The sequence below is a fragment of the Chlamydomonas reinhardtii genome, chromosome 9, assembly GCF_000002595.2.
Source record: "Chlamydomonas reinhardtii strain CC-503 cw92 mt+ chromosome 9, whole genome shotgun sequence".
Classification (NCBI taxonomy): domain Eukaryota; kingdom Viridiplantae; phylum Chlorophyta; class Chlorophyceae; order Chlamydomonadales; family Chlamydomonadaceae; genus Chlamydomonas; species Chlamydomonas reinhardtii.
Window position 1 is genome coordinate 6,997,498 of NC_057012.1, and position 22,580 is coordinate 7,020,077.

Below are 22,580 nucleotides of genomic sequence, written 5' to 3' on the forward strand. Positions count from 1 at the left end.
TCATGCACATGGGGGGGGCAATGCACCAAGCCGCGCTTGTGTCAGGACGCATGGGCATGGTGGAGGGAAGGACACTCAATACCGAGGTGCATTGTGAACCCATGCATCGACAAATGAACGCGAGCAGGCTACGCTAGGCAGGCCTGTGGCTGAAGGGGCACCGGGCTCAGTCCACGGCACCCATCTGCACGCCCAATCTCACGCCGATGCCAACGCCCACTCCCACTAGGCAAATACTGGTACATGCGTTAGGGGTGGACATGCTAAGCGGCTGGTACGCCGTGTGCGGTGCCTGGATGCACGCACCGGCACCCTTCACGGCTCACCCCCCTTGCAGCGCCTTGCGATGTCTCTTTGTGACAAGTGAAAGACGTCACGTGTGGAACGTCCGGTTTTGCCCTTGCTCCCCTTTCCCGATGTCGCCAGGAGCCCAGGGCTGGTTCATACACGTCTGCCAGGCTTCAGATGTTATCCGTACAGTAGCACAGGAATACAGTACGGTGGTACAGGCTGGGACGCCTGCCTGTCTTTGGGGCTGTGGCAGATGCGAGGATGTGCCGCTGTATGTGGTGGGAATGGCATTCACGGGGTATTCCTGGGTGGCGTAACGCATAGCGGTATCTGCGGCTAAGCGGCTCGCCTGCATCGCTGTCCTCAGTCCCTGACGCCCCTCTGCAGCGTTCCAATTTCTAGCCATGCAGAGCACATTGGGTCGTCGCGCACTGGCACAACTTGGTGAATGCTGCTGAGTAGCAACAGAGTAAATGCGTGACTAGGTGTGTTGACGGGTCCGTGCGGGAGTTTTGCGCTCCTCCGCACACCGATGCCAATGCCCGGGGGCACATCCGGGCATCCCCTACCTCGGCATATATACTGCGCCCCTCTCCCAACCGGGGCGCAGCAGCAGGGAGCAGGTGCTGGTGTAGGGTAAGGAAAGGATCTGACGCACATCCATCAACGGGTCAACAAGCCCAAGCATCTAGATATGCACGCCAGGCTTGCGGTTGAAGGGGCATCAGGCTCGAGGCGAGACGTCGAGGGCGTGGGCTCTGTATGGCTGGGTAACGGTACGTATAATTCCAGGTACAAGCTAGAGCAGACGGTGGTGAGAAGCATTAGAAGCATTGTCCCGAGTGTGGTGGCTAGAATCCCGGCCCACGAATCACAGTGAATGGGTACATGTACAGGTGCCCCGCCAGCCCCCGCTCCTCTGCTGCCTCTGATGCCTCATGCCAAAAGTCCTGACGCGGCGCCCTCACATCCCCGTCCGGGTAATCTATGAGTTTCCCTTATCGAGCATGTACGCGATAGTGGACGGGGCTCAGGGTGGGGGGTGGGTGGGTGGGAGGGGCGTTCCTTCAGACACCCTGGAGGGGTGGCTAGAAAAGCGGCCGCGCGCCAGAAATGTCTCGCTGCCCTGTGCAATAAGCACCGGCTATATTGCTCAGCGCTGTTCGGCGCAACGGGGGGTCAGCCCTTGGGAAGCGTTGGACTATATGGTAGGGTGCGAGTGACCCCGCGCGACTTGGAGCTCGATGGCCCCGGGTTGTTTGGGGCGTCCGCCTCTCGCGCTATTCTGAGCTGGAGACCGAGGCGCATGAAAATGCATTCGCTTCCATAGGACGCTGCATTGTGGCTTGAAGGTTCAAGGGAAGGGTTCAAACGACCCCGCCGTACGAACTTTTGTCGGGGGGCGCTCCCGGCCCCGGGCTCTTGTGCGCGCATTAGGGCTTCGGGTCGCAAGCAAGACGATACAGGAACCGACCAATCGATAGTCTTGTGCGACCGTGCACGTGTGCAGCAATAGTTAGGTCGATAACCACGTTGAACTTGCGTCTCTCTTCGTGGCGCCTCCTGCTTGGTGCTCCACTTCACTTGTCGCTATATAGCACAGCGTTGAAAGCAAAGGCCACACTAATACAGCCGGGCTCGAGAGTCCGTCTGCGTTTGCATTGTTGGCCAAGGGCTGCTTTGTAGCCAAAGCCATACACGAAGCTTCACTTGATTAGCTTTACGACCCTCAGCCGAATCCTGCCAGTATGACCGTTGCCGAGCAGCCCGTGGCACTCGTGCCCAGCGGCAAGGTGCAGGCGCCCGACGCTATCGTATCGCAAGCGGTCGAGCTCGGCGCTCCGTATGAGCCTCCGCTCTCGCCCGAGGATGCCGACTGGTCGCAGCACGTTCTTCCCTCAGCTGTGGACAAGCGCGACCAGGACACGCCCGACAACTGGGTGCGGCGCGACCCCCGCATCCTGCGCCTCACCGGCCGGCACCCGCTCAACTGCGAGCCGCCCATGTCCGTGCTCATGCAGGTGAGGGGGATTTGCAGGGGGGAGGCGAGCTTGAGGTTAGGTTAGTGAACAAAGAGCAGAGGAGGGAACTGACAGCCATGGCTCGAAGCTGGCTGGGTTGATAATTTAGGGAGAATTATGCGGCGGTGGTTGGGCGTGGGGTGGGGGTGGCACGGGTTTGAGGCCTGGGGCCTGGGGCGAGGGGCGGGGTTAACGGGTGACGGCAGGCTGGGCGTACGTGGAGACGCGTCAACCCACAGTCCAGCTACAGCCTCGTCCTCACTGACCATCTCCCGCTCTCCTCTTCCCCTCCAATCCCCCAAACCAACCAACCCTACACAAACCAACAGTACGGTTTCATCACGCCGCCGGCCGTACACTTCGTGCGCAACCACGGCGCCGCGCCGCGCATCCGCTGGGATGAGCACCGCATCGAGATCAACGGCCTGGTCAACAAGCCGTTGACTTTGACCATGGACGAGCTGGTGGCGCTGCCCTCCGTCACCTTCCCGGTGACGCTGGTGTGCGCTGGCAACCGCCGCAAGGAGGAGAACATGCTGAAGAAGAGCATTGGCTTCAACTGGGGCCCTTGTGCCACCAGCACCACCTACTGGACGGGCGTGCGGCTGCGCGACCTGTTGCAGCACGCCGGCATCAAGGTGTGTGTGTGTGTGTGTGTATAGCTGACAGGGGGTTGTAAATACCAGCCCAAACTAAACCAAACCAGTGGGGGGGTGAATGGGTGATGTGCCCGAGCCCAATAAGTCCCAAGAGTCAAGGAGTCGTCACCCAACCCAGAAATGCAGCGCGAGCTCCGCGTATAACCGTGGGAAGAGGGGGGAACGAGAGAGGGACGAGGGATGGGGAGGGATGGCAGGGAGGGATGGGAGGGAAGGAAGGAGGGGAGGAGGGAAGCAGAGCGCGTGTGGTGGTGATGGCGGGGGCGAGGAATTGCAAGACAGGGGCTTGATGTGGCGTGGTGTGAGTGCATGTATGCCTGTGTGGGAACGCAAGCACATTTCCCTGATCCCCGCCACCCGCCTTGCTTCTCCCCATTCCCACGCCTGCTGCTGCAGACGCCGGCCGAGGGCGCCCGCTTCGTGTGCTTCCGCGGCCCCAAGGGCGAGCTGCCACGTGGCGAGGACGGCTCGTACGGCACCTCTCTGACGTACGCCAAGGCCATGGACCCCGCCTCGGACGTTATCATCGCATACAAGCAGAACCACAGGTGTGTGCGTGTGCGTATGTGTGTGTGTGTGTGTGTGTGTGTGTGTGTGTGTCTCTGTGTGTGCGTGTGTGAAAGAGCGAAAGGCAAAGAATAGGCTGTGCGTGTGCGTGTGTGTTCGAGCGCACAAGGCAAACACTAGGCTGTGTGTGTTTGTGTGCGCGTGTGTCGGGGGGCGGGGGCGCGGGGAGGGCAGCGGGAGGTTGGCGCTAGGCTGGGCACTGGGTCGCACGGGTCGGAGGCCTGGAGCTCGTCCGAATGGCGATGGCGACGGATGCGCAAGATTGCCGCACAGAATAGCCGTCGTGCCGTGCTGCTCAGCTTCCTCACCCCCTCCCTCCCTCCCTCCCCGCTCCTCCCCGCCCCTCCCCGCCTGCTGCCTGCTGCCTGCGCAGGTGGCTGACGCCCGACCACGGCTTCCCGGTGCGCATCATCATCCCGGGCTTCATCGGCGGCCGCATGGTCAAGTGGCTGAGCGAGATCACCGTCATGGACACGGAGTCGCAGGTGCGTGGGCGTGTGGGTTTCGAGAATGCTTTTAAGGCTAACAATGCGAAGCCATCAAGCCAGCGAGCACAACGTGTGTGTATGTAGTTGTCTGGGTGTGTGCGGGCGAATTGATTCAGGCCGATGGGCTGGCATGTAGCTCCCAGCCTGGCATCAAAGCTTGTGGGGCGTAACTATGCTTACACGCTTCGGCCCTACCACGATACCCTTGTAACCTGTGCCGCCACTCCCTCTCCATCCCCCCCCCAAAACACACACCCCTACACACACAGAACTTCTACCACTTCATGGACAACCGCGTGCTGCCCAGCCACGTGGACGAGGAGCTGGCCAAGAAGGAGGGTGAGCGCGGGGGGGAGGACCGTGGCGTGTGTGTATTGGAGAGCACAGGGTAGGAAACAGGGAAAGATTTCCGCAGAAATCTTGTGTGTGTGCATGTGACCGCCATCATTCGAACCCGTGTCATCCCCGTTCCGAAGTCCCCGTCCTGAAACTCGCCGTGTACACGCGCGCAGGCTGGTGGTACAAGCCCGAGTTCATCATCAACGACCTCAACATCAACAGCGCGATGGCTCGGCCCTGGCACGACGAGCTGGTCCCGCTGGACGCCAACCGGCCCTACACCATCAAGGGTTACGCCTACGCCGGTGAGCAGCAACAACAGCGATAATGACAGCAAGCGGGGGCAGCGAGCTGCCTAGCGAGCGAGTGAGAGAGCCAACGTCGTTGGTTTCGGGCCGTTTGGTCGTGGCACTGGCAGGCATCATACCGTACATGCGATTTAGGACGTGTGGAACGGGACACGTGTGAGCGGCTAGTTAAGTAACGGCAGGACTGAAGATGAGGATGACGAAGTATATTTAAGTTATTTGCTGGCGTTGGTCTGTGTCGTCATCCTCATCATGTGCAGGCGGCGGCCGCAAGATCATCCGCTGCGAGGTCTCGCTGGACGACGGCAAGACCTGGCGCCTGGGCGACATCCAGCGCTTCGAGGAGCCCAACGAGTACGGCAAGCACTGGTGCTGGGTGCACTGGACGCTGGAGGTGAGGCGCCGGAGCGAGGAGGAGTGGGCGCCTGTGGGCGAAATGGGCGATGTCGGTTGGGATGGCGGGATGGGCCTTTGCGTCCCTCCAGCCCCACGGACCCACTGCTTCGCTCTGCCCCCCCCCCCAAAAAAACACAGGTGAACACGTTTGACTTCCTGTCCGCCAAGGAGGTGCTGTGCCGCGCCTGGGATGAGACCATGAACACGCAGCCGGCGGTGATCACCTGGAACCTGATGGGCATGATGAACAACTGCTACTTCCGGTGAGCGTGTGTGTGTGCGTGTGTGGAAGGGGGGGAGGCGGCGATGAGGGAGGCGGCGAGAGGCGCCCTTTTGTGCAATGTTCAGCATCGCAGCGCCGCTCATCGCATTTCCCCGAACACCTGCGTGACAGCCCTGGTTCCACACGTCGGCCCGCCCCTCCCCACCCCATCCCACTAAACTAATCATGAATGTCCCCCACGTAACACGCGCAGCATCAAGATCCACCCGGAGGTGGACCCAGCCACGGGCGTCATGGGCCTGCGCTTCCAGCACCCGGCCCCCGTGGAGCTGGGCGACAAGGGCAACATGGGCTGGCGCGAGGAGGACAACCTGGTGGCGCAGGCCGTGGCGGCGGCGCGCGACGGCGGAGGCGCGGCGGCGGCACCGCCGCCGCCGCCTCCGGCGGCGCTGCTGGCGAATGGCGGCCCCAAGCAGTACACGCTGGAGGAGGTGGCGGAGCACGCGAGCGAGGAGAGCTGCTGGTTCGTGCACGAGGGCCGGGTGAGGAGAGCGGATGGCGTGGTGGCTGGTCTGGTGGCTGGTCTGGGGCTAGGGGTTTGTGGTTGAGGTTGTAGGAAGGGCGAGAGGCGTGGTTGTGGGTACGTGCGTGCCCAGCAGCTGCACCCCAACCCGTGCTGACGTGCACACGAAACCCTGAACCACCCTGGACCCCAGCTTTCTAACCCCTTTCACCCCCCCCCCTCCCCGCCCTCCGCTCCCTCTCCAGGTGTACGACGCCACGCCCTACCTGAATGACCAACCGGGTGGCGCCGAGTCCATCCTGATCACTGCGGGCGCGGACGCCACAGACGAGTTCAACGCCATCCACAGGTGGGTAGGGGGCGAGAACGTGTGTGTGCATGTGTTTTGTGCGTGTGTGATTGGTGTTTTGGGGGCGTGTACGAGAGAGGGGACGTTTTGCGGGGCTAGGATCAGCGGCAGGCGTGTATAAGGGGTCCGCGCATGGCGTGGCATCCAACCCACCGTCCCATACACACCACGCACACCACCGTCCCCATCCCATCTCACCCCATCTCCCCACCTGCGCCCCCACATCCCCCACACACAGCTCCAAAGCCAAGGCCATGCTGGCCCAGTACTACATCGGTGACCTCGTGGCATCAAAACCAGCAACCGCCAACGGCACGGCAACCGCCAACGGCAACGGCACGGCAACTGCCAACGGCACCGCGGCGGCGGCGCCGCCCGCCGACCCTCTGGTTGTGCTGACGGGTCGCGCCAAGGTGAAGCTACCGCTGGTGGAGCGGATTGAGCTCAACCGCAACACGCGCATATTCCGGTTCGGCCTGCCCTCGCCGGAGCACCGCATCGGTGGGTGGTGTCGCGCGCGTTATGATACTAATGATACGGTAGTACGCACGTCTTGGCTGCCCTGCTGAGTGTGTGCCTTGATTTGTGTGGGGGAAGGGGGCAAGAACAAGAGCAGCCAGCAGAAGGGGAAGGAGCGGGCTGACTTCGTGTCGGTTGCGCGTCCGCGGCACCACTCACTGGCCACCACTCACTGCACCTCCCACCCCCTCCCCTCCCCCGATGCGCAGGCCTGCCGGTGGGCAAGCACGTGTTCGTGTACGCGCAGGTGGGCGGCGAGAACGTGATGCGCGCCTACACGCCCATCAGCGGGGACGAGGAGAAGGGCCGGCTGGACATGCTCATCAAGGTGCGTGTATGTGTGTGTGTGTATGTGTGAGGGACGTGTGTGCGCCTGTGTGTGGGGGTGGGGACGTGTGTGCATGTGTGTGTAGGTGTTTTCTGGTGCGTCATTCATCTTTTGTACCGTGTGTGCCCCCTGACCGCGCCATGCCCCACACCCCACAATCCCCACCTGACCCCACACACCCCGCCCCCCCCCCCCCCACAGGTGTACTTTAAGGGCGAGCACGCGTCCTACCCCGAGGGCGGCAAGATGAGCCAGCATTTCGACTCGCTCGCCATCGGCGACTGCCTGGAGTTCAAGGGGCCGCTGGGGCACTTCGTGTACAACGGCCGCGGAAGCTACACGCTCAACGGCAAGGTGCGCGCAACAGGAACGGGCGGTCCTGTAGCCGCGAGAATGAGTAAGCCTACCACACAAGCACATTTAAATGCACACACATTGTGGTGAGCTTCTTACGGCACATTGTCACACACGCTAGATAGCTAACACACACACACCCCTACCTCCCTGCAGGTGACCAAGCACGCCAGTCACATGTCGTTTGTTGCGGGCGGCACGGGCATCACGCCCTGCTACGCGGTCATCAAGGCCGCACTGCGCGACCCCGAGGACAACACCAAGTGAGCAGCGGCGGCGGCGGGGGGAAGCGGGAGAGGAAGCGGCCTCATTGCCGTTGGCTGTTAGCTGACTGATGACACGCTTTGCTGCCGCCGTATCACAGTGCCATAGCATAGCAAGGCAGTGGATGGGCATGGCTACAGCCAGGGACTAAAGGGCCACACGCACGTCCCCGGCACATACACCCGCGCCCACACCTGTGTCCATCATCCATCACGCACACCCACTCTGACACCAACACACCAACACACACACCCCACAACCCCCTTCCCACCTGCAGGCTGGCGCTGCTGTTCGCCAACACACACGAGGACGACATTCTGCTGCGCGAGGAGCTGGACGAGCTCGCAAACAACCACCCCGAGCGCTTCCGGCTGTGGTGAGCGGCGCACCCGGGGGCCACACGTACGGCGCGCGCAGCCGCAGCTTTGGCTTCGCCTTCCGTCCCAGCCTGAGCCAACCGTCAACGAACCAACCAACACCGAACCCCTCCCCCACCCCCTCCCGCCATCCTCAGGTACACGGTGTCACAGCCCAAGGACGCGGCGACCTGGAAGTACGACGTGGGGCGTGTGAGCAAGGACATGTTCACGGAGCACCTCTTCGCCAGCACGGGCGAGGACTGCCTCAGCCTCATGTGCGGGCCGCACGGCATGATCGAGCACTGCTGCGTGCCGTTCCTGGAGGCCATGGGCTACAGCAAGGACCGCCAGATCCAGTTCTAGATCGCTAGAGATTGTGGCCACGGTTGGATCATGCGACCAGCAGGATTGGATCCGAATCCAGGCATCTGGGCGGATGCCAGGGCAGGGGCAGGGGCAGCGGTCGTGGGAGCGTGTGTGAGCCGGATAAGGGCTGGCACAGGCCACGGCCGCAGCGGCCTTTTGTGCAGTTTGACGACGGAAGTGTGCGTCTGTGTGGTTGTGTGTGAGAGCTAGGCAGGACCGCAGGGTCAGACAGAGTGCGCCCGGCTTGGCTGCGGCGCACTGGGACGCGTTGGCAGTTTAAAACCTGCGCTGAGGGGACAAACGAGTTTGGCAACAGTAGGCAGTTAAAAGATAGAATGTGTAGGTCAGTTTCCCAGTGGGCAAATGAGTTGTGCAAGCCTGCAAACGGCAGGAAGCATGGCAAGGATATTACTGATTGACTGCAGCAGGGGATAGCAGTAGTGGCACAGCAGAGTGCCCGAGAGAGTGTGTGCACGTGCTAGTTTTGGAGTCAGGCACCGCCGTTGAGATGATGTATTGATGACGCAGCATTTCATGTGACATAGGGAGGCTTTCCATGCGGTTATTATATTATGTCAGGAAAGTGCCTGACAGCGTTTAGCGCGTGGGGAGAAGTACGACCCTCCGTGGGCTGAACCCACGTTAGGGCGTGGGTTGGTCAGGAGGGTGGGTGCCATGCATGAAGCAGAGGGCCGGGGCGTTAGCCCGTTTTGGTGAGAGCTTGTTTGATGCAATGCGATACATAATCATAAGGGGGTTTTGGCGCGTGAGAGTGCGACCTGTGTATGGCAGCACGCCATCGGTGCCAACCGGCGAAGGTGCAGGAGGTGCAGGTAAAGCTACATATAGACACCCCCTGCCGCACAGTTGTAAATTAAGCAAGCGACTTGCATTGTGTCCATCACTTTGTGCAGCAGGGCAGGCAAGGGCAGGTGCTGCCATGGGCTGGCACGGCGTGGGGCAACAAGGGGGCTTAGACTCCCAGGGGCGACCAGTCGAGCCAGGGCCGCAAGGACCATGGAGAGCTGCTAGTGCCCCAGGGCGGCCAGGCCGCAACAGCAGTTGGGCGGCCAGATGGCAGACCGCGAATGGGAGCCCTTGGCTGTAAGTCGGGCTGCGAGAGGAGTTTACCTCGACTGTGGCCGGGAAGAGGGGGCGCTGGGCAAGAGTCGGACTAGGGAGTGCGCGACTGAAACGCGCGGGGCACTGCGCGGGGACACAGGCGCGGTCAAAGCACCTGTGTACCTCGCGAGTAGATAGCAGTTTAGCGCATGTCCTTGATAATGGTGGAGCTCTCAGCGACCAAAGAAGCGACTTCAGAGCGACCGGCCCACTAACGGTCACACCCGAACGGCCGCTCCCTCGTTTTCGGTCGCACAGCCGCTATAGAAGTCGCAAGTAGCAAACACTAATGTTGCTTTTACAGCGACAAGTGAAACGGGTTGGTTGAAGAGAATTCAACCTCTAGGGTTTGAGGCGAACTTTTGGCCCTGTCTCTTCCTGCGCCTGGGGTCGCTCGCTGTGAGGGTTCTCGACGCGACAGCCCTAGACTGGCTGAGCGCGAGAACCCTTGTACATTACTATCTACTACCCTGTGTCCATCATCGCGCCACAAGGGATGAAAATGCAGCAACTGTGCCCGTCGCCGAAGATGAACTGCCCGCGCCATGCCCGCCTGGCCGTCGCCCGCGTTCAGCGCGTGCAGCAGCGCACCGGCATCGCCATTTTGTCACGCTCCGTTGTCGCCAACGCCGCGGCCGGCATCGCGTCGGTCTCTCAAAACGGTGGCAGCAATGGCAATGGCGCCCATGCCACTCTCACCCCGGTGACTCCCATCGCCGCGCCCGCGGCCCCCGCTCCCGCCCCTGCTGCCCCTGCTCCGGGTGTGCTGCCGCCTGCCGCCGCCTTCAACGCCATTGTTGCTGCCGGCGCTGCAAAGGCCGCCATGCCTGCATGGAAGACTTTCCTGATGGGCATCATGGCCGGCTGCTACATCAGCTTTGGCGGTTTCATGGCCGTCACGGCCGCCACCATGTGTGCAGGTGCGTTGGTGCGGGTGTGTGCGTGTCTGGACCACGCGGAGTGCATTCGCTTGTTTGCGACGTGGTGCCATGTTGGAGCCTGCCTTGACGAGCATACTAAGCCGGGTGAACGATCCCCCCTTAAACCCTGCCCTATTAAATCCCCTCTTCATCCCGCCTCCGCGCACAGGCCTGGGCGCCACCAACCCCATCCTGACTCGCCTGGTGATGGGCGCGCTGTTCCCCTTCGGGCTGCTGATCACACTGGTGTGCGGCGCCGAACTGTACACCGGCAACACGGCGCTGGTGACGGCGGCGGTGGCGGAGGGCAAGGCCACGCCCAAGGTGTGTGTGGGGGGTGGCCTTGGGGGTCGGACTGGGGTCGGACTGGCTCAGGTATGCGCACAACAACGTAGGTTTGGGCACGGGAAAGACGTAAAAGACTCGCACGTGCGCGATGCGCCGATGCAACCACCCGGCACCCTCCTCTCCCCCTTTCTGCCTGCACCATCCACCCCGGCCTCCATCCCGGCCCTGCCTTCCTCCGCTTACTTCTTCCAACCTTTCCCCTGCCCCACGCCACCGATACCCATCCCCGCCCCTCGCCACAGGACCTGGCAAAGAACTGGTTCTGGAGCTACGCCGGCAACGCGGTGGGCTCGCTGCTAATGGTGGGTCTGGTGGCGGCCACCGGTCTGCTGGCCACCAGCCCAGTGGCCGCCAACATGGCGGTGGCAAAGAGCGCGCTGCCCTTCGGCCAGGTGGGTGGGTGGGTGGGTGTGGGTGTGCTTGTGTATGTGCGTGTGTACACCGTGTACCATATGCCCAGGCGCGCCCGCTGCTTGCCTACGTGCCCGCGTTCTTGCGTGCTCGTGCTGCACACCGATGACCTCATAAATCCTTCTGCTTTCAACTTTCAACACCATCTTGATGCCACATACCGTTTGCGCTTGCTTGCCATGCCTTTGCTCTGCAGGCGCTGGTGCGCGGGCTGCTGTGCAACTGGCTGGTGTGCTCGGCGGTGTGGATGGCGGCGGCCGCCACCTCGCTGCCCGGCAAGGCACTGGCGGCCTACCTGCCCGTCATGGCCTTCATCACCCTGGGCCTGGAGCACTCGGTGGCCAACATGTGAGGGGAGCGATCGAGGGGCAGGGGCGAAGGGGGCGAGGGATTGGTGTGTTCCTGCACGCTTACAGTGCATGAGGCTTACCGCCGCTACCTCCCTTCATCCCTCCTCTGCCTCTACGTCTGCCTCCTGCCCCTGCCTCCCTCCTCTCCCGGCTCACACACACGCATGAACTTCACGCACCCACTACATACACACACACTGACACACGCCTCTGATTGTGTTCTTTAACACGCCCCTCCCCCCCTCCCCCTCACTTCGGCACTTCACTTCATATTTGATACACACCATCCCATGGATGGCTACCCCTCCCCCTCACACGTGCTCCCACAGGTTCTTCTGCTCGCTGGGCATCGTGCAGGGCGCGCCCGTGAGCTGGGGCGCCTTCCTCACCAACAACCTGCTGCCCGTGACGCTGGGCAACACCCTGGCTGGCGTGCTGTGCATGGCCGCAGCCTACTGCGCCTGCTTCGGCGCCGCCGGCAATAAGCCGGCCGCTACTGCCGCCCCTGCTGCTGCCAAGTAGATGACCAGATGCATGGGCGCCCGCGGCGCACCAACGCATGGCAGACGGGCGTTGCGCCTGCTGGGGTGCCGCACGCCCGGTCGCCTGGTATGGCGTGACAGATTGCATTGGTTACAAGAGGGACCTGCTGACGCAGTTCACGAGCCAGTGACAGGTAGGACTTGCTAGGCTCTCTCTGACGGGGCCGATGTCGTCACTGATGACGCTAACTCAACACGACACGAACACAACTGAGAGCACAGCAGGCATATGATACTGGAGGGACTTGGTGTTCAGCAGTTCAGGTAGTACAATTGTATACGGGGCAAAGACGCGTAGTACTTCGTGTGTGTGCGTGATGAGTTGTCAACCTTGCATGATGTCGCAAGTACTGTATGTACGGTAGCTCCGCCGGTAATGTCAATTCTTACTTTCGGACAGCACTGCGGCGAAACGCGCGCGGTTAGATATAGTTTGCCTTGCTGGTGAATAAGCAGGGGGCACTGCGTGCAGGGCGTGGGCGAGTTCCGCAGCTGTGGCATGTGTTTGGGCTGATAGCTACCCCGCGTGTTCAGGCGGGTTACGGTGCGTGCCCGAGTCAACGAGTAGGGGTCGGGCTTGCTCAAGGGCTTGCTTAATATTGGGTATCGGATAGGAATGAAGGAATGTAATCGCCGGCGCCAAGGATGTGGGCTGGCGTAGTTGAGTGCCAGGAGGTAGGGGCGGGCGGGGCGAGCGGCTTGAATCATCTTCACGACACGCTGGCACCTGAAATGGGGCCGTGGAATGCAACGCACCAATTCAGTGATCTCAGTCCCTCATCCTCCATGTCAATCTGTCAATCCCAGTCAACTCAAGAGCACGGTGTCAAGTTCTTAGAAGTCTAGAACCAGACAATACCGTGCGGCCGTGCCGTGCGGCCCTGTCAGCACCATCCGGCTCCAGTCCGGGACCCAACGCCCACCGTTCATCAAAGGTGCATGTGTGCATGCGTGCACCCCCCCCCCCACCACGTCGCCCAAGATCTCGCTCACCGCCTCGACTGGTCAAGTCCCAAGCAAGACAGCGTCCGGGCGGTGGTGCAGCCCTGGGGGTTTCCCGCTTCGCGCCTCGTACGCTCACACAGCTTCACCCCTCATCAGGAGTCAAGTGGACCAGCCGAGGGCCCCTCCTATCAGTAACGCCCCACACTGGGCTTCTCCATCTCCCAATCGATTAACAAGTCCGTGGCGCGTGTGCCATCATTGTAGCGCCAACCCAATCCCAACACCCATCACCCTAACTGCAACCGTTTGGGCCTCACCAATGCCCCCTGTCCGCCCCCGCCTGCCGCACGCGCCCCCTGCCATCCACTTGCTCCACATCGGCCGCTGGACAGATGCATCACACGCACACGCACCAGCCGTGAGACGTCAATCCTTGCCCCCTGTGCTTTCGTTACGCCAGCCACATCGACCTCGGCTACCATCCGCTTACACGGCCGTGGACGCACGTCACGGGCACCGTCCATTAGCCCCGACGACGCGGGTCGTGTGGCGTCGGATACGACTGACCCCCGGCTGCCGGACCACCCCGCCCGCTGGCTGCAGCAGGAGCAGGAGCAGGAGGGGTAGCGCCCCCGGGCCCTGCTACTGCCGAGGCCCCGGCAGGCGGTGCCGTGTACGGCTGCGCCTGCGGGCCGCCGTACGGCTGCCCGTACGGCATGTACTGCTGCTGCTGCCGTTGCGGTGCGTACTGCTGCTGCTGCTGCTGGGGTGGCAGCTGCTGCACATGTGGTTGCGGTGCCGCCGGGTGATAGCCGCCATGCTGCTGCTGCGGCGGGTACTGGTATCCCCAGGGCTGCTGGGCGCCACCGTAGGCTTGCTGCTGCTGCTGTGGCTGTTGCAGCTGTTGCACGCCATAGGGCACGGGGCCAGCAGGGGCCGGCGCAGGTGCAGCAGCGGGCGCTATGCCACCCATTGCAGAGGCTGTAGCAGGCGCGGCGCCCGGCGCGGCGACAGCCGCACGCGAGGCAACGCTGTTGAGGGCTCCCGCGGCAGCTGCCACTGCGGCGGCGGCGGCAGCAGCAGCCGCGTCCGGGCTGACCAGCGGTTGGCCCGACGCAGTGGCAGCGCCCGAGCTCCCGACACCGCCGGCAGTAGCACCAGCTGGCATGTAGCCTCCCATTGGCCCCATGCCGCCGGGTGCGCTTGCCGCCGCTGAGCTGTAGCCCAGCTGTTGCTGCTGCGGCTGCTGCGGCTGCTGCGGCTGCTGGGCCGGCTGGAGCTGCTGCGGCTGCTGCTGCTTGGCAAGCGCCGCCAGCACCTGTCCAAGCTGCGGTGTGCTGCTGGCTGACGCACCCGCCGCACCAGCACCCGCGCCCGCCCCCACACCACCACCACCACCAACACCAGCAGCGGCAGCAGCAGGAGCGGCTGCACCACCCAGGCCGCCGCCGCCGCCGCCGCCGCCCAGGCCGCCGCCGTGCTGCTGCATCAGCAGCGCCAACAGGTCTGCAGTGGAGAGCTTGGTGGGGTCCACGTTGGGCGGCAGCGTGATGGTGCCCAGCGTCATCAGCGGCTGCGCGCCCGCCGCCGCCGCCGTGGTGGGTGTGGGGGTGTTCATCGGGGCAGGCGCGGCCGCGGCGACAGGCGCCGCGGGTGCGGGTGCCACGGGTGCGGGTGGCGGTGGTTGGGCCGGTGCGGGCTTGGCGACAGGGGCTGCAGCAAGTGGCAAGGCAGTAGCGGGTGCGACGGGTGCGGCGGGTGCTGCCCCGACAGCCTGTTGTTGTTGTTGTTGTTGTTGTTGCTTCTGCTGGTTGAAGTGCTGCTGCAGGGCCGCCAGAGTGCTGCTCAGCAGGTCAGGCTGCTGCAACAGCGCGTGCAGCGGCTGCTGCTGCTGCTGCTGGCCGCCGTCGGGGCCGGCTGCAACGGCGCCTTCGGCAGCCGCAGAAGGCGCCGCGATGCCACCGGCACCGCCCGGCCCTTGTTGCTGCTGCTGTTGCTGCCACTGCTGCTGCGGTGGTTGCTGCTGCGGTTGCTGCTGCGGCGCTTGCGGACCACCCGACGACGCAGGATAGCCGCCTGGCCCGGACCAACCGCCCTGTCCAAGCAGCTGCTGTTGCTGCTGCTGTTGCTGCTGCGGCTGTTGCTGCTGCGGCTGTTGCTGCTGCGGCTGCTGTTGTTGTGGCTGCTGTTGTTGTGGCTGCTGTTGTTGTGGCTGCTGTTGTTGTGGCTGCTGTGGCGCCTGTTGCCATGCCGCGCCCGGCGCCTGGGGCGGCTGCCCGCCAGCCGCCCCTGCAGAGCCCCACGGCTGCGGCTGTTGCTGCTGTGGCGATAGTTGCTGCTGCTGCTGCGGCTGCGGCTGTGATGCCGACGGTCCGCCCGACCACTGCATGCCCCCAGCCTGTGTGCCCTGCTGCTGCTGTTGCTGCGATGGCATTGCCCCTGTCCCGAACATGCCCGGCGGCCCCGACTGGAGCGCGCCTGGTTGTTGCTGCTGCTGCTGCTGCTGCTGGGGCTGCTGCCACTGCGGCGGCCCGGGCTGCGGCGGCCCGGCCTGCGGCGCCTGCTGCCCTTGTTGGGGTGGTGGCGGCCCCTGCGGCCCAGCCCAAGAAGTCTGCTGCGGCTGCTGCTGTTGCGCGCCCGGCGGCGGCTGTCGCTGCTGGTGGGGATAGGGCTGCTGCCCCGGGCCCTGCGGCACGTAGGGCTGCTGCTGCTGGGGCTGAGGTGGCCAGGATCCCGGCGGCTGTTGCTGTTGCTGCCATGGCTGCCCGGGTGGCTGCTGCTGTTGCTGCTGCTGCTGTGATTGTTGCTGCATGGCAGGATGCCTTTGCGCGTCGGGGTGCTGCTGCTGCTGCTGCTGGGGTCCGGTGCCCGTGACAGAGCCCATGGCCTGGGCAGGCGGCGGCCCTCCGGGCGGCGGCGGCGGCGGTGCGGACTCTGCGGGCGGCGACGGCTCCCACCGCGAGCGCTTCGGCATGCGCTCATCGCTCTGTCGTTGCTGCTGCTGCTGCCCAGCCGGCGCATTGCCGCCCTGCCGGCCCCGGTCAGCCGGGCGGTCCCGGTCGTGTTGGTGGTCGCGGCCGGTCCTGTCGTCACGCCCCCGGTCACGGTCACGGTCGCGGTCACGGTCGCCGTCGCGGCCGCGTGGCGATTGGTGTGGCGGCGAGCGGTGCTGAGGTGACCGGTGCGGCGGCGAGCGATGCGGCGGTGAACGGTGGGGATCAGACTGGTGCGGCCGCGACTGATTACGCCCTGCGCTGCTGCCGCCGCCGCCGCTGCCACCGGCCTGGCCCTCGCCCTCGTCCTTGTCCCAACGAGTCTTGCGCTTGGCGTTCGACGGCTGCGGTTGTGACCCCTGCTGGCCTGGCGGCGGCGGCCCTTGCCCCGACGGCCGCTGGCCTGCCGCATCATCTGGCGGCGGCCACGAAGGCGGCGGCGGCGGCACCTGCGGCTCCAGCTGCTGGTGTGGGTGTTGTTGTTGCTGTCGGTGTGGGTGTTGCTGTTGGAATGAAGGCTGGCTGGGCTGCTGCTGCTGCGGCTGCTGGTGCTGCTGTGGCTGGAACGGAGGCTGGCCGGGTGAGTGCTGGTGCTGCGGCTGCTGGTGCTGCGGCTGCTGGTGCTGCTGCCAGTGCGGCCCAGGCTGACCTACGCCCTGCTGCATGGGAGGGCCGCCCTGCACCTCCACACTGCCCTGTGGCGGATACCCGTACGGTGGCCCCTGCCCCTGCCCCTGCCCCGGCGGCGGCCCCTGCCCTGGGGGCGGCCCCTGCTGCCACGGCTGCTGCTGCTGCTGCTGCGACTCCCAGCCCTGTGGGCCCGGCGGCATCTGCCCACCCACGCCCTGGTAAGGCGGCGGCGGGCCGCCATAGGGCCCCGGCGGCGGCCCCTGCCCTGGGAGCCCGTGCCCCGGTGGCCCCTGCCCCGGCGGCGGCTGACCGTACGGCATCGGACCACCGCCGCCACCTGGACCACCAGGGCCACCAGGGCCGCCAGGGCCACCGTGGCCGCCAGGGCCGCCGTATTCGCCCTGCGGGTACCCGCGCTCTCCTGGCCCTAGCCCCTGGCCCGGCCCCAGCATGGGCGCACCGTAAGCCGTGAAGCCGGGCTGTGGCTGCTGCTGCTGGTGTGGCGGCGGTGGCCCGCCGTAATACCCATCCTGCGGCCCGCCGCCGCCTGGAGGCCCGCCGCCGCCACCGGCGCCTCTGGGAGGTCCGCCACCGGTGTGCGAAGGAAAGCCCGGCGGCGGCTGCCCTGCGCCTGGGTACTGTTGCTGATGCTGTTGCTGTTCCTGGTGGTGGTGCTGGTGGTGCTGCTGGTGGTGGTGCTGGTGTGGCGCTTCGGGCGGGCCTCCCCAGGGCCCACCGGGTGGGCCGGGTGGTTGTTGCTGCTGCTGCTGCTGCAGTTGCAGTTGCGATTCCCGGTCCTGCTGTTGGCGGTCATCAAGCCCTCGCCTGGCCGCTCCAGCGCTCCCATCCCCGCCGCCGCCCCCGCCCCCGCCCCTGCCGTCTGCAGCCGCTGCATCTGGCCCTGCCGAGGCGGAGCCTGCTGTCCCGCTGCCGCGGCCAGCCCCTGCGCCGCCCCGCCCCGGCCCGGCGCCTTTCCCGCGCCCCGCTGCGGCAGCGCCCTTTCCGATAGTAAAGCTAATGCCCTCCTGACCGCCAGCGCCGCCGCCACCAGCACCGCCGCCGCCCTGCTTCTGCTGCGTCGACGCCGCGCCAGCGCCCGCCTTCCCACCAGTACCGCCCTCGCCTTCGCCTGCGGTCTTGGGCTCACTCCAGCGTGAGGCACGTGGGCGACCCCCGCGATCGGATCCAGAACCGGATGCAGGGCCGGGCCCAGATCCAGCGGGAGCTGTCCCAGGACCGGCGCCAGGTGTGCCGTTGGCTGGGGGGCCCCTGGTTGCGGATGGGGGTCCGGCACCCGGGCCAGCCAGCGGCGCGGCGGCGCCGTACGCTGGCGGCGACGGAGCGTTGGGGCCTGCCCACGGTCCCTGCTGCGGGTACGGGTGATTGGGCTGCTGCTGCTGCTGGGGCGGTTGCTGCTGCGGGTGAGGGTATGGCATGTGCTGCTGAGGCGGCGCGTCGGCGCCGCCGTAGGGTCCCGGCGGCGGCATGCCGTACTGCTGCTGTGGCGGCGGTTGGCCGTTGGCGCCACCATAGCCGTGCTCGTACTGCAGCTGATGTTGCAGTGGCGGCCCAGGTTGCCCGTACGGCTGTTGTTGCTGGTACGGCGGAGGGCCTGGTCCGTCGTACTGCGGCGGCGGTTGGCCGTAGGGCCCGCCCGGCGGCGGCCCGCCGTTCGGCATAGCATAGCCTGGCGGAGGCTGCTGGTGCTGTGGGTGTTGCTGTTGCTGGTGCTGCGGGGGGCCACCTGTAATCCAGACAGACAGATGGGGTGGCGTGGAGGGATTCAAGGGACAGCCTGGCAACGCGGTGCAAGCCGTGGGTAAGATATATAGGGGTTTGGGAGGCATACGGTCACAGGGGTTTGGGAGGCGTACGGCCACACGGATCCGCACGACCGCGTTGAGAACACCAGCAAGCTAGGCACGGAAAGCACACGATTCTTGGTACAAGCGGGACCGCGCTTTCTGCAAAGGACGCTGTGATTCTGTCCCCGCTCTCTACGGCAGGGCTCCGCTCGCATGGCCTTTAAGGTGGTTGGGGCAGGGTTGGGGCGGCGTTAGCCCAATGCTGGTGGCTATACACGACTTCGCATGTAACACGACAACGAGTTGCGGCCACGGGACTGCAGGAGGTTGGGAGACAGTGGAGGACCTGTGGGCATTGTGGGCATACAGCTACGGGGGGCTAGATCTAGGCCCTGCACAGCGGCATTCCGCCTCCAGTCGTGCGGTCAGCAGGGCGCCTAGCTACACCAAGGGGTGTGCGATGGGACCGTGTTGAACTACACCAGGGGGCCATCAAGAGCGTGTCTTTACGTTTCAATCTGCTTCAGTCCGCTGCTGTGCAATAACACCTGCATTATCCTGCGCATGCGCCCGGATCTGCCACACAGATTCAGTGCATGTGTGAGCGGTGAATGCAGCAGCGCTCCAGTGCTAGAGGAGGCGGGCGCAGGGTGAAGCAGGATGGGCGGGCAGGGCCTGCTGGCTCGCGGCTGCAGGCACCGAAGCAGTGTTGGACGGGCGTACGAGCCAAAACAACTGCAGGCCCTGCCCTCTGCATCGCCACGAGCACCAGTGCAGACAGTGAGCAACAATGCAAGGCCCCCGTCGAGCTCAGGTGATTGACCCCGACACAACAGTCAGTACCAGAAATTGCTTGGCAGTCCCTCCTCTTCCCTTTTTCCCTATCTCCACCCAACATAGTAATATAAGCTGGTGTAATTCGGCATGCCGGCTGCTGCACTGCGCTTTCAGCTAGCGTTGGCTGGGTTGTGCTGATAGCAAAAGCAGTCCGGGCATCTAGGGCAGCCACGTGAGACCCGTCGGCTAAAGAGCATGTACAGAGACCCGGGCAAAGCATCACGCGCCACACACGTCCCATGTCCCCAGCACCCGGTTTCCCACAGCACCCGAATCCCCGTTTGCGTGCCCTGCGCTCACCGGCGCCAACCCCACCACGCCAAGCAGCAATAGAGACACCCATGCAGCGCACCTCGATGAAAGCCCGGCCCGTGCCCGGGGGGATAAGCGCCATCGCTCGGTCCAGGCCCAGATCCGCCGGGGCCGCCAGGGCGGGGTTGTGCGGCGTGGGCGTCAGGGCCCCATGGCTGCTGCTGCTGCTCCTGCGGCGGGTACTGTTGCGCATGCAGCGGCGGCAGCCCGGGAGGGCCGTCCCTGCCTGCAGGGGCCTGGCCTGGGTGGTGCGCGTAGGGGCCAGGGTCGGGTCCTGCCCATCCAGGAGGAGGAGGCCCCTGCGGGTGGCCCTGCGGCGGACCCCGGTAAGGGCCGTCAGGGGGGTAGCCGGGGTCAGGCGTGCCGCCCCTGTGACCTGCGTGCTGCTGCGGCGGCCATGGAGGCCGACCTGAAGTTGAAGCGGGCTCCTGCCTATCGCGGTCATTCCACGGCCCATGCGGTCCTGGCGGGGGCTCCCTGTCCCGCCCGCTGAAGCCTCGCCGTTGTTGCATGTGTCAGCGTCTCGCAAGGGCTCGCGGTGTAGTGTGCACTAGCAGGTAACGCGGGGTGTTCAGGCCGATGCCAGCCTTCCCACACGGCATGCCTCCAACGATCGCTGCGGGCCGGCCATGCGCTAGCTTAAGCTGCTATTTGATAGTCAAATGCCTCGAAGGTCAGCGGCACATGTTGCCAGCGCCACGCCGGCAACGCGACAAAGTTCTTGAGACTGGGTTGACTCGTTCAGAACACACGACCAAAACGGCCACTAAGTTTAGCTGTTGGATCATCAAGTCAAGAGCTTGCTGCAAAGCATTTGAGCTCGGAGCGGGCCTCTCGGAAGTGCGTAACAGTCCAAGGCGGGAAAGCTTGGAAGCATATGGATGAAATTTATTTAGTATGCGGCACGTCAGTTGTGGGAATTGGGCTGGGAGACGGTGCCGACGGTGGCCCGCAGGGCAAAACACGCCCATGCCCCAATCGCGGGGTCGAGACCGCGGTCAAGACCGCGCTCGCAAGCCTGGCTCTTCCTCTTTCACCTACCGTCCATAGGACTCTTCTCACACCACAGGCAAGTTCTGCCAGCAGAAGCAGCGCACATGCAGCAACCGCGCCGAGCCGCCGCCTGAACTGAGTGCATCTTTGCCGGGGTTGCGCGTTCGCGCAGGTGTGCAGCGGGAGTCGAGTCGACCTCGAGTCGACGCGTAAAAGAGAGGTCCCAAACCCCCACTTGGTGGCTGTCTCTTCCTCAGGCCAGCAAAGATGCTTATCCCCAAGAAGAACCGCAGGGAGGTGTACAAGTACCTCTTCAAGGGTGAGCATCAGTTGGTATGCGACCTCGGTGTTCGCGTTCTTTGAGGCCCGGGGACATGGACGCCGGGCCTAGCGACGCTTGTCGGCGCACAGCCTGCGGCGCGCGCTTTCTTCGGCCGCAAATTTATTTCCCCAATGTATGCTTACACACCTGTATTTGCTCGTTGTGCGCGCAGAGGGTGTCCTTCAGGCGGAGAAGGACTTCAACCTCAAGGAGCACCCGGAGATCCCCGGCGTGCCCAACCTGCAGGTCATTAAGCTCATGCAGAGCTTCAAGTCCCAGGAGCTGGTGACTGAGCGCTTCTCCTGGCGCCACTACTACTGGTGAGCGCGCGGCACACACACACGGGGCCGGGGGGGGGGGCGCCGAGCGCGCGGGGCAATGTACTAACCACGCAGGGCGACGCCGCACACACATTCTCTCGTCGTGTCCCGCCCAGCATCTACCGTCGCATCCCCACTCCCCCTCCCGTCCGCACAAGCACCGACACACACGTATGGTGTTACATATCTGCACATGTAGGTTCCTGACCAACAAGGGCATTGACTACCTGCGCGAGTACCTGAACCTGCCCAGCGAGATCGTGCCCGCCACCCTGAAGAAGTCCAACCGCCCCCTGGAGCGTGGCCCGCCCATGCGCGGCGGCGACCGCGGCGACCGCCCGCCCCGCCGTGAGGTGAGGAGGAGAGCGAGACAGAGGAGAGGAGGGTGGTGGAGGGAGGCGGAAGCGGAGGGGAGGACGGCTGGGAGACAGCAGCGCGTGGATTGGACTGTGGCGGACGCCTGCGGCAGCAGCAGGCGACAGCGGCGGCGGCAGCGCATGCACAGCTGGAGGCGGCAGCAGCAGCACTGGAGGCGGCAGCCGCAAGCAGAAGGGCGTGCCTTCACGCTTCTGCAAAGCAGTGGAGCGCAGCTTTGGGTTACGGCGGTGGGAGCATGCTAAGGCATGCAGGGTGCAGGCAGCGGCGTCAGCAGCGCAAGGCGTCTCGAGGCAACACAGGACAGAGGAGAGCATCGCCGCGGCGTTGCAGGAGGCTGTCAGACGCAGCGGGGGCTAGGGACTGGGCCGAGCAAGTTTATAAAAGAACGGGCCCTTCAATGCGTGCGGTGTTGTAACTCGAGCGCTTGCGCCATTTCTGCTGCGTGCAGGGTGGCTTCGGTGGCCCCCGCGAGGGTGGCCGCGAGGGCTACCGCGGTGCTCCCCGCGAGGGCGGCGGCTTCGGCCGCGGTGCCGACAAGGTGAGGCTTTGGGTCAAGGGGTCCGGCGCGCGCTCGTGTTCGGCATTCTTTTTGTTCCATTGTTGGCCCTGCTGATTCTTAGAATGGAGGGACAGGGCAACGAATGGTGTCGGGGGACAGGGAGGACTCGTCCAGTCGGGGGCACCACAAACTCACGCGCCGTGCTGCGTGTCCTGCGCTGCTTGCGCTCCCCTGCACAGGCCGGCGCCCCCGGTGCCTACCAGCCCCAGTTCGGCGGCTCGGGCGGCTTCGGCCGCGGCGGCGCCGCCCCCCAGTAAACATCTGCTGCTTACTGGCGGCGGTGTGCGGCGGGAGGGCTGAGGCCAGGACCACAGGCGTAGTGGCCGCTGTCTTCCAGGACGTTGCCCAGATTCGCCACCGCGCGTGACGATTGCGCTTCCCGTGCCCCCGCTCGCGTAGAGCGTGCGGGCCTGAAAGTTGTAACGCCGGTTGGGTGATT

General features: G+C 64.7%; 3 protein-coding genes across 4 annotated transcripts; 2 read left to right on the plus strand and 1 right to left on the minus strand.

Annotated features, from left to right (window-relative positions):
- The first annotated feature begins 1,442 nt into the window (after positions 1-1,442).
- CHLRE_09g410950v5 (uncharacterized protein) lies at positions 1,443-9,239 on the plus strand. The gene is made up of 16 exons (XM_001696645.2): positions 1,443-2,312; positions 2,642-2,950; positions 3,368-3,519; positions 3,912-4,023; positions 4,296-4,365; positions 4,539-4,670; positions 4,934-5,067; positions 5,208-5,332; positions 5,546-5,834; positions 6,061-6,164; positions 6,403-6,665; positions 6,893-7,011; positions 7,213-7,365; positions 7,522-7,628; positions 7,907-8,005; positions 8,144-9,239. Exons 1-16 carry the CDS (start codon positions 2,040-2,042, stop codon positions 8,349-8,351), a joined length of 2,649 nt encoding a protein of 882 aa, XP_001696697.1. The 5' UTR covers positions 1,443-2,039; the 3' UTR covers positions 8,352-9,239.
- A 2,887-nt stretch (positions 9,240-12,126) lies between these two features.
- CHLRE_09g411050v5 (uncharacterized protein) lies at positions 12,127-20,468 on the minus strand. Its single transcript, XM_043066264.1, has 2 exons — positions 19,610-20,468; positions 12,127-18,359 (listed from the first exon to the last, which is right to left on the minus strand). The coding sequence occupies exons 1-2, from the start codon at positions 20,079-20,081 to the stop codon at positions 13,516-13,518; spliced, it is 5,316 nt and encodes a 1,771-aa protein (XP_042921560.1). The 5' UTR covers positions 20,082-20,468; the 3' UTR covers positions 12,127-13,515.
- A 140-nt stretch (positions 20,469-20,608) lies between these two features.
- Positions 20,609-22,576, plus strand: CHLRE_09g411100v5. 2 transcript variants are annotated; one of them, XM_001696647.2, is made up of 6 exons: positions 20,609-20,638; positions 20,735-20,881; positions 21,057-21,204; positions 21,404-21,557; positions 22,031-22,120; positions 22,321-22,576. In XM_001696647.2, exons 2-6 carry the CDS (start codon positions 20,830-20,832, stop codon positions 22,396-22,398), a joined length of 522 nt encoding a protein of 173 aa, XP_001696699.1. In that variant the 5' UTR covers positions 20,609-20,638; positions 20,735-20,829; the 3' UTR covers positions 22,399-22,576. The 2 variants fall into 2 exon arrangements, with proteins under 2 accessions (XP_001696699.1, XP_042921561.1); XM_043066265.1 differs by having other exon boundaries at positions 20,820-20,881.
- Positions 22,577-22,580: the final 4 nt, after the last annotated feature.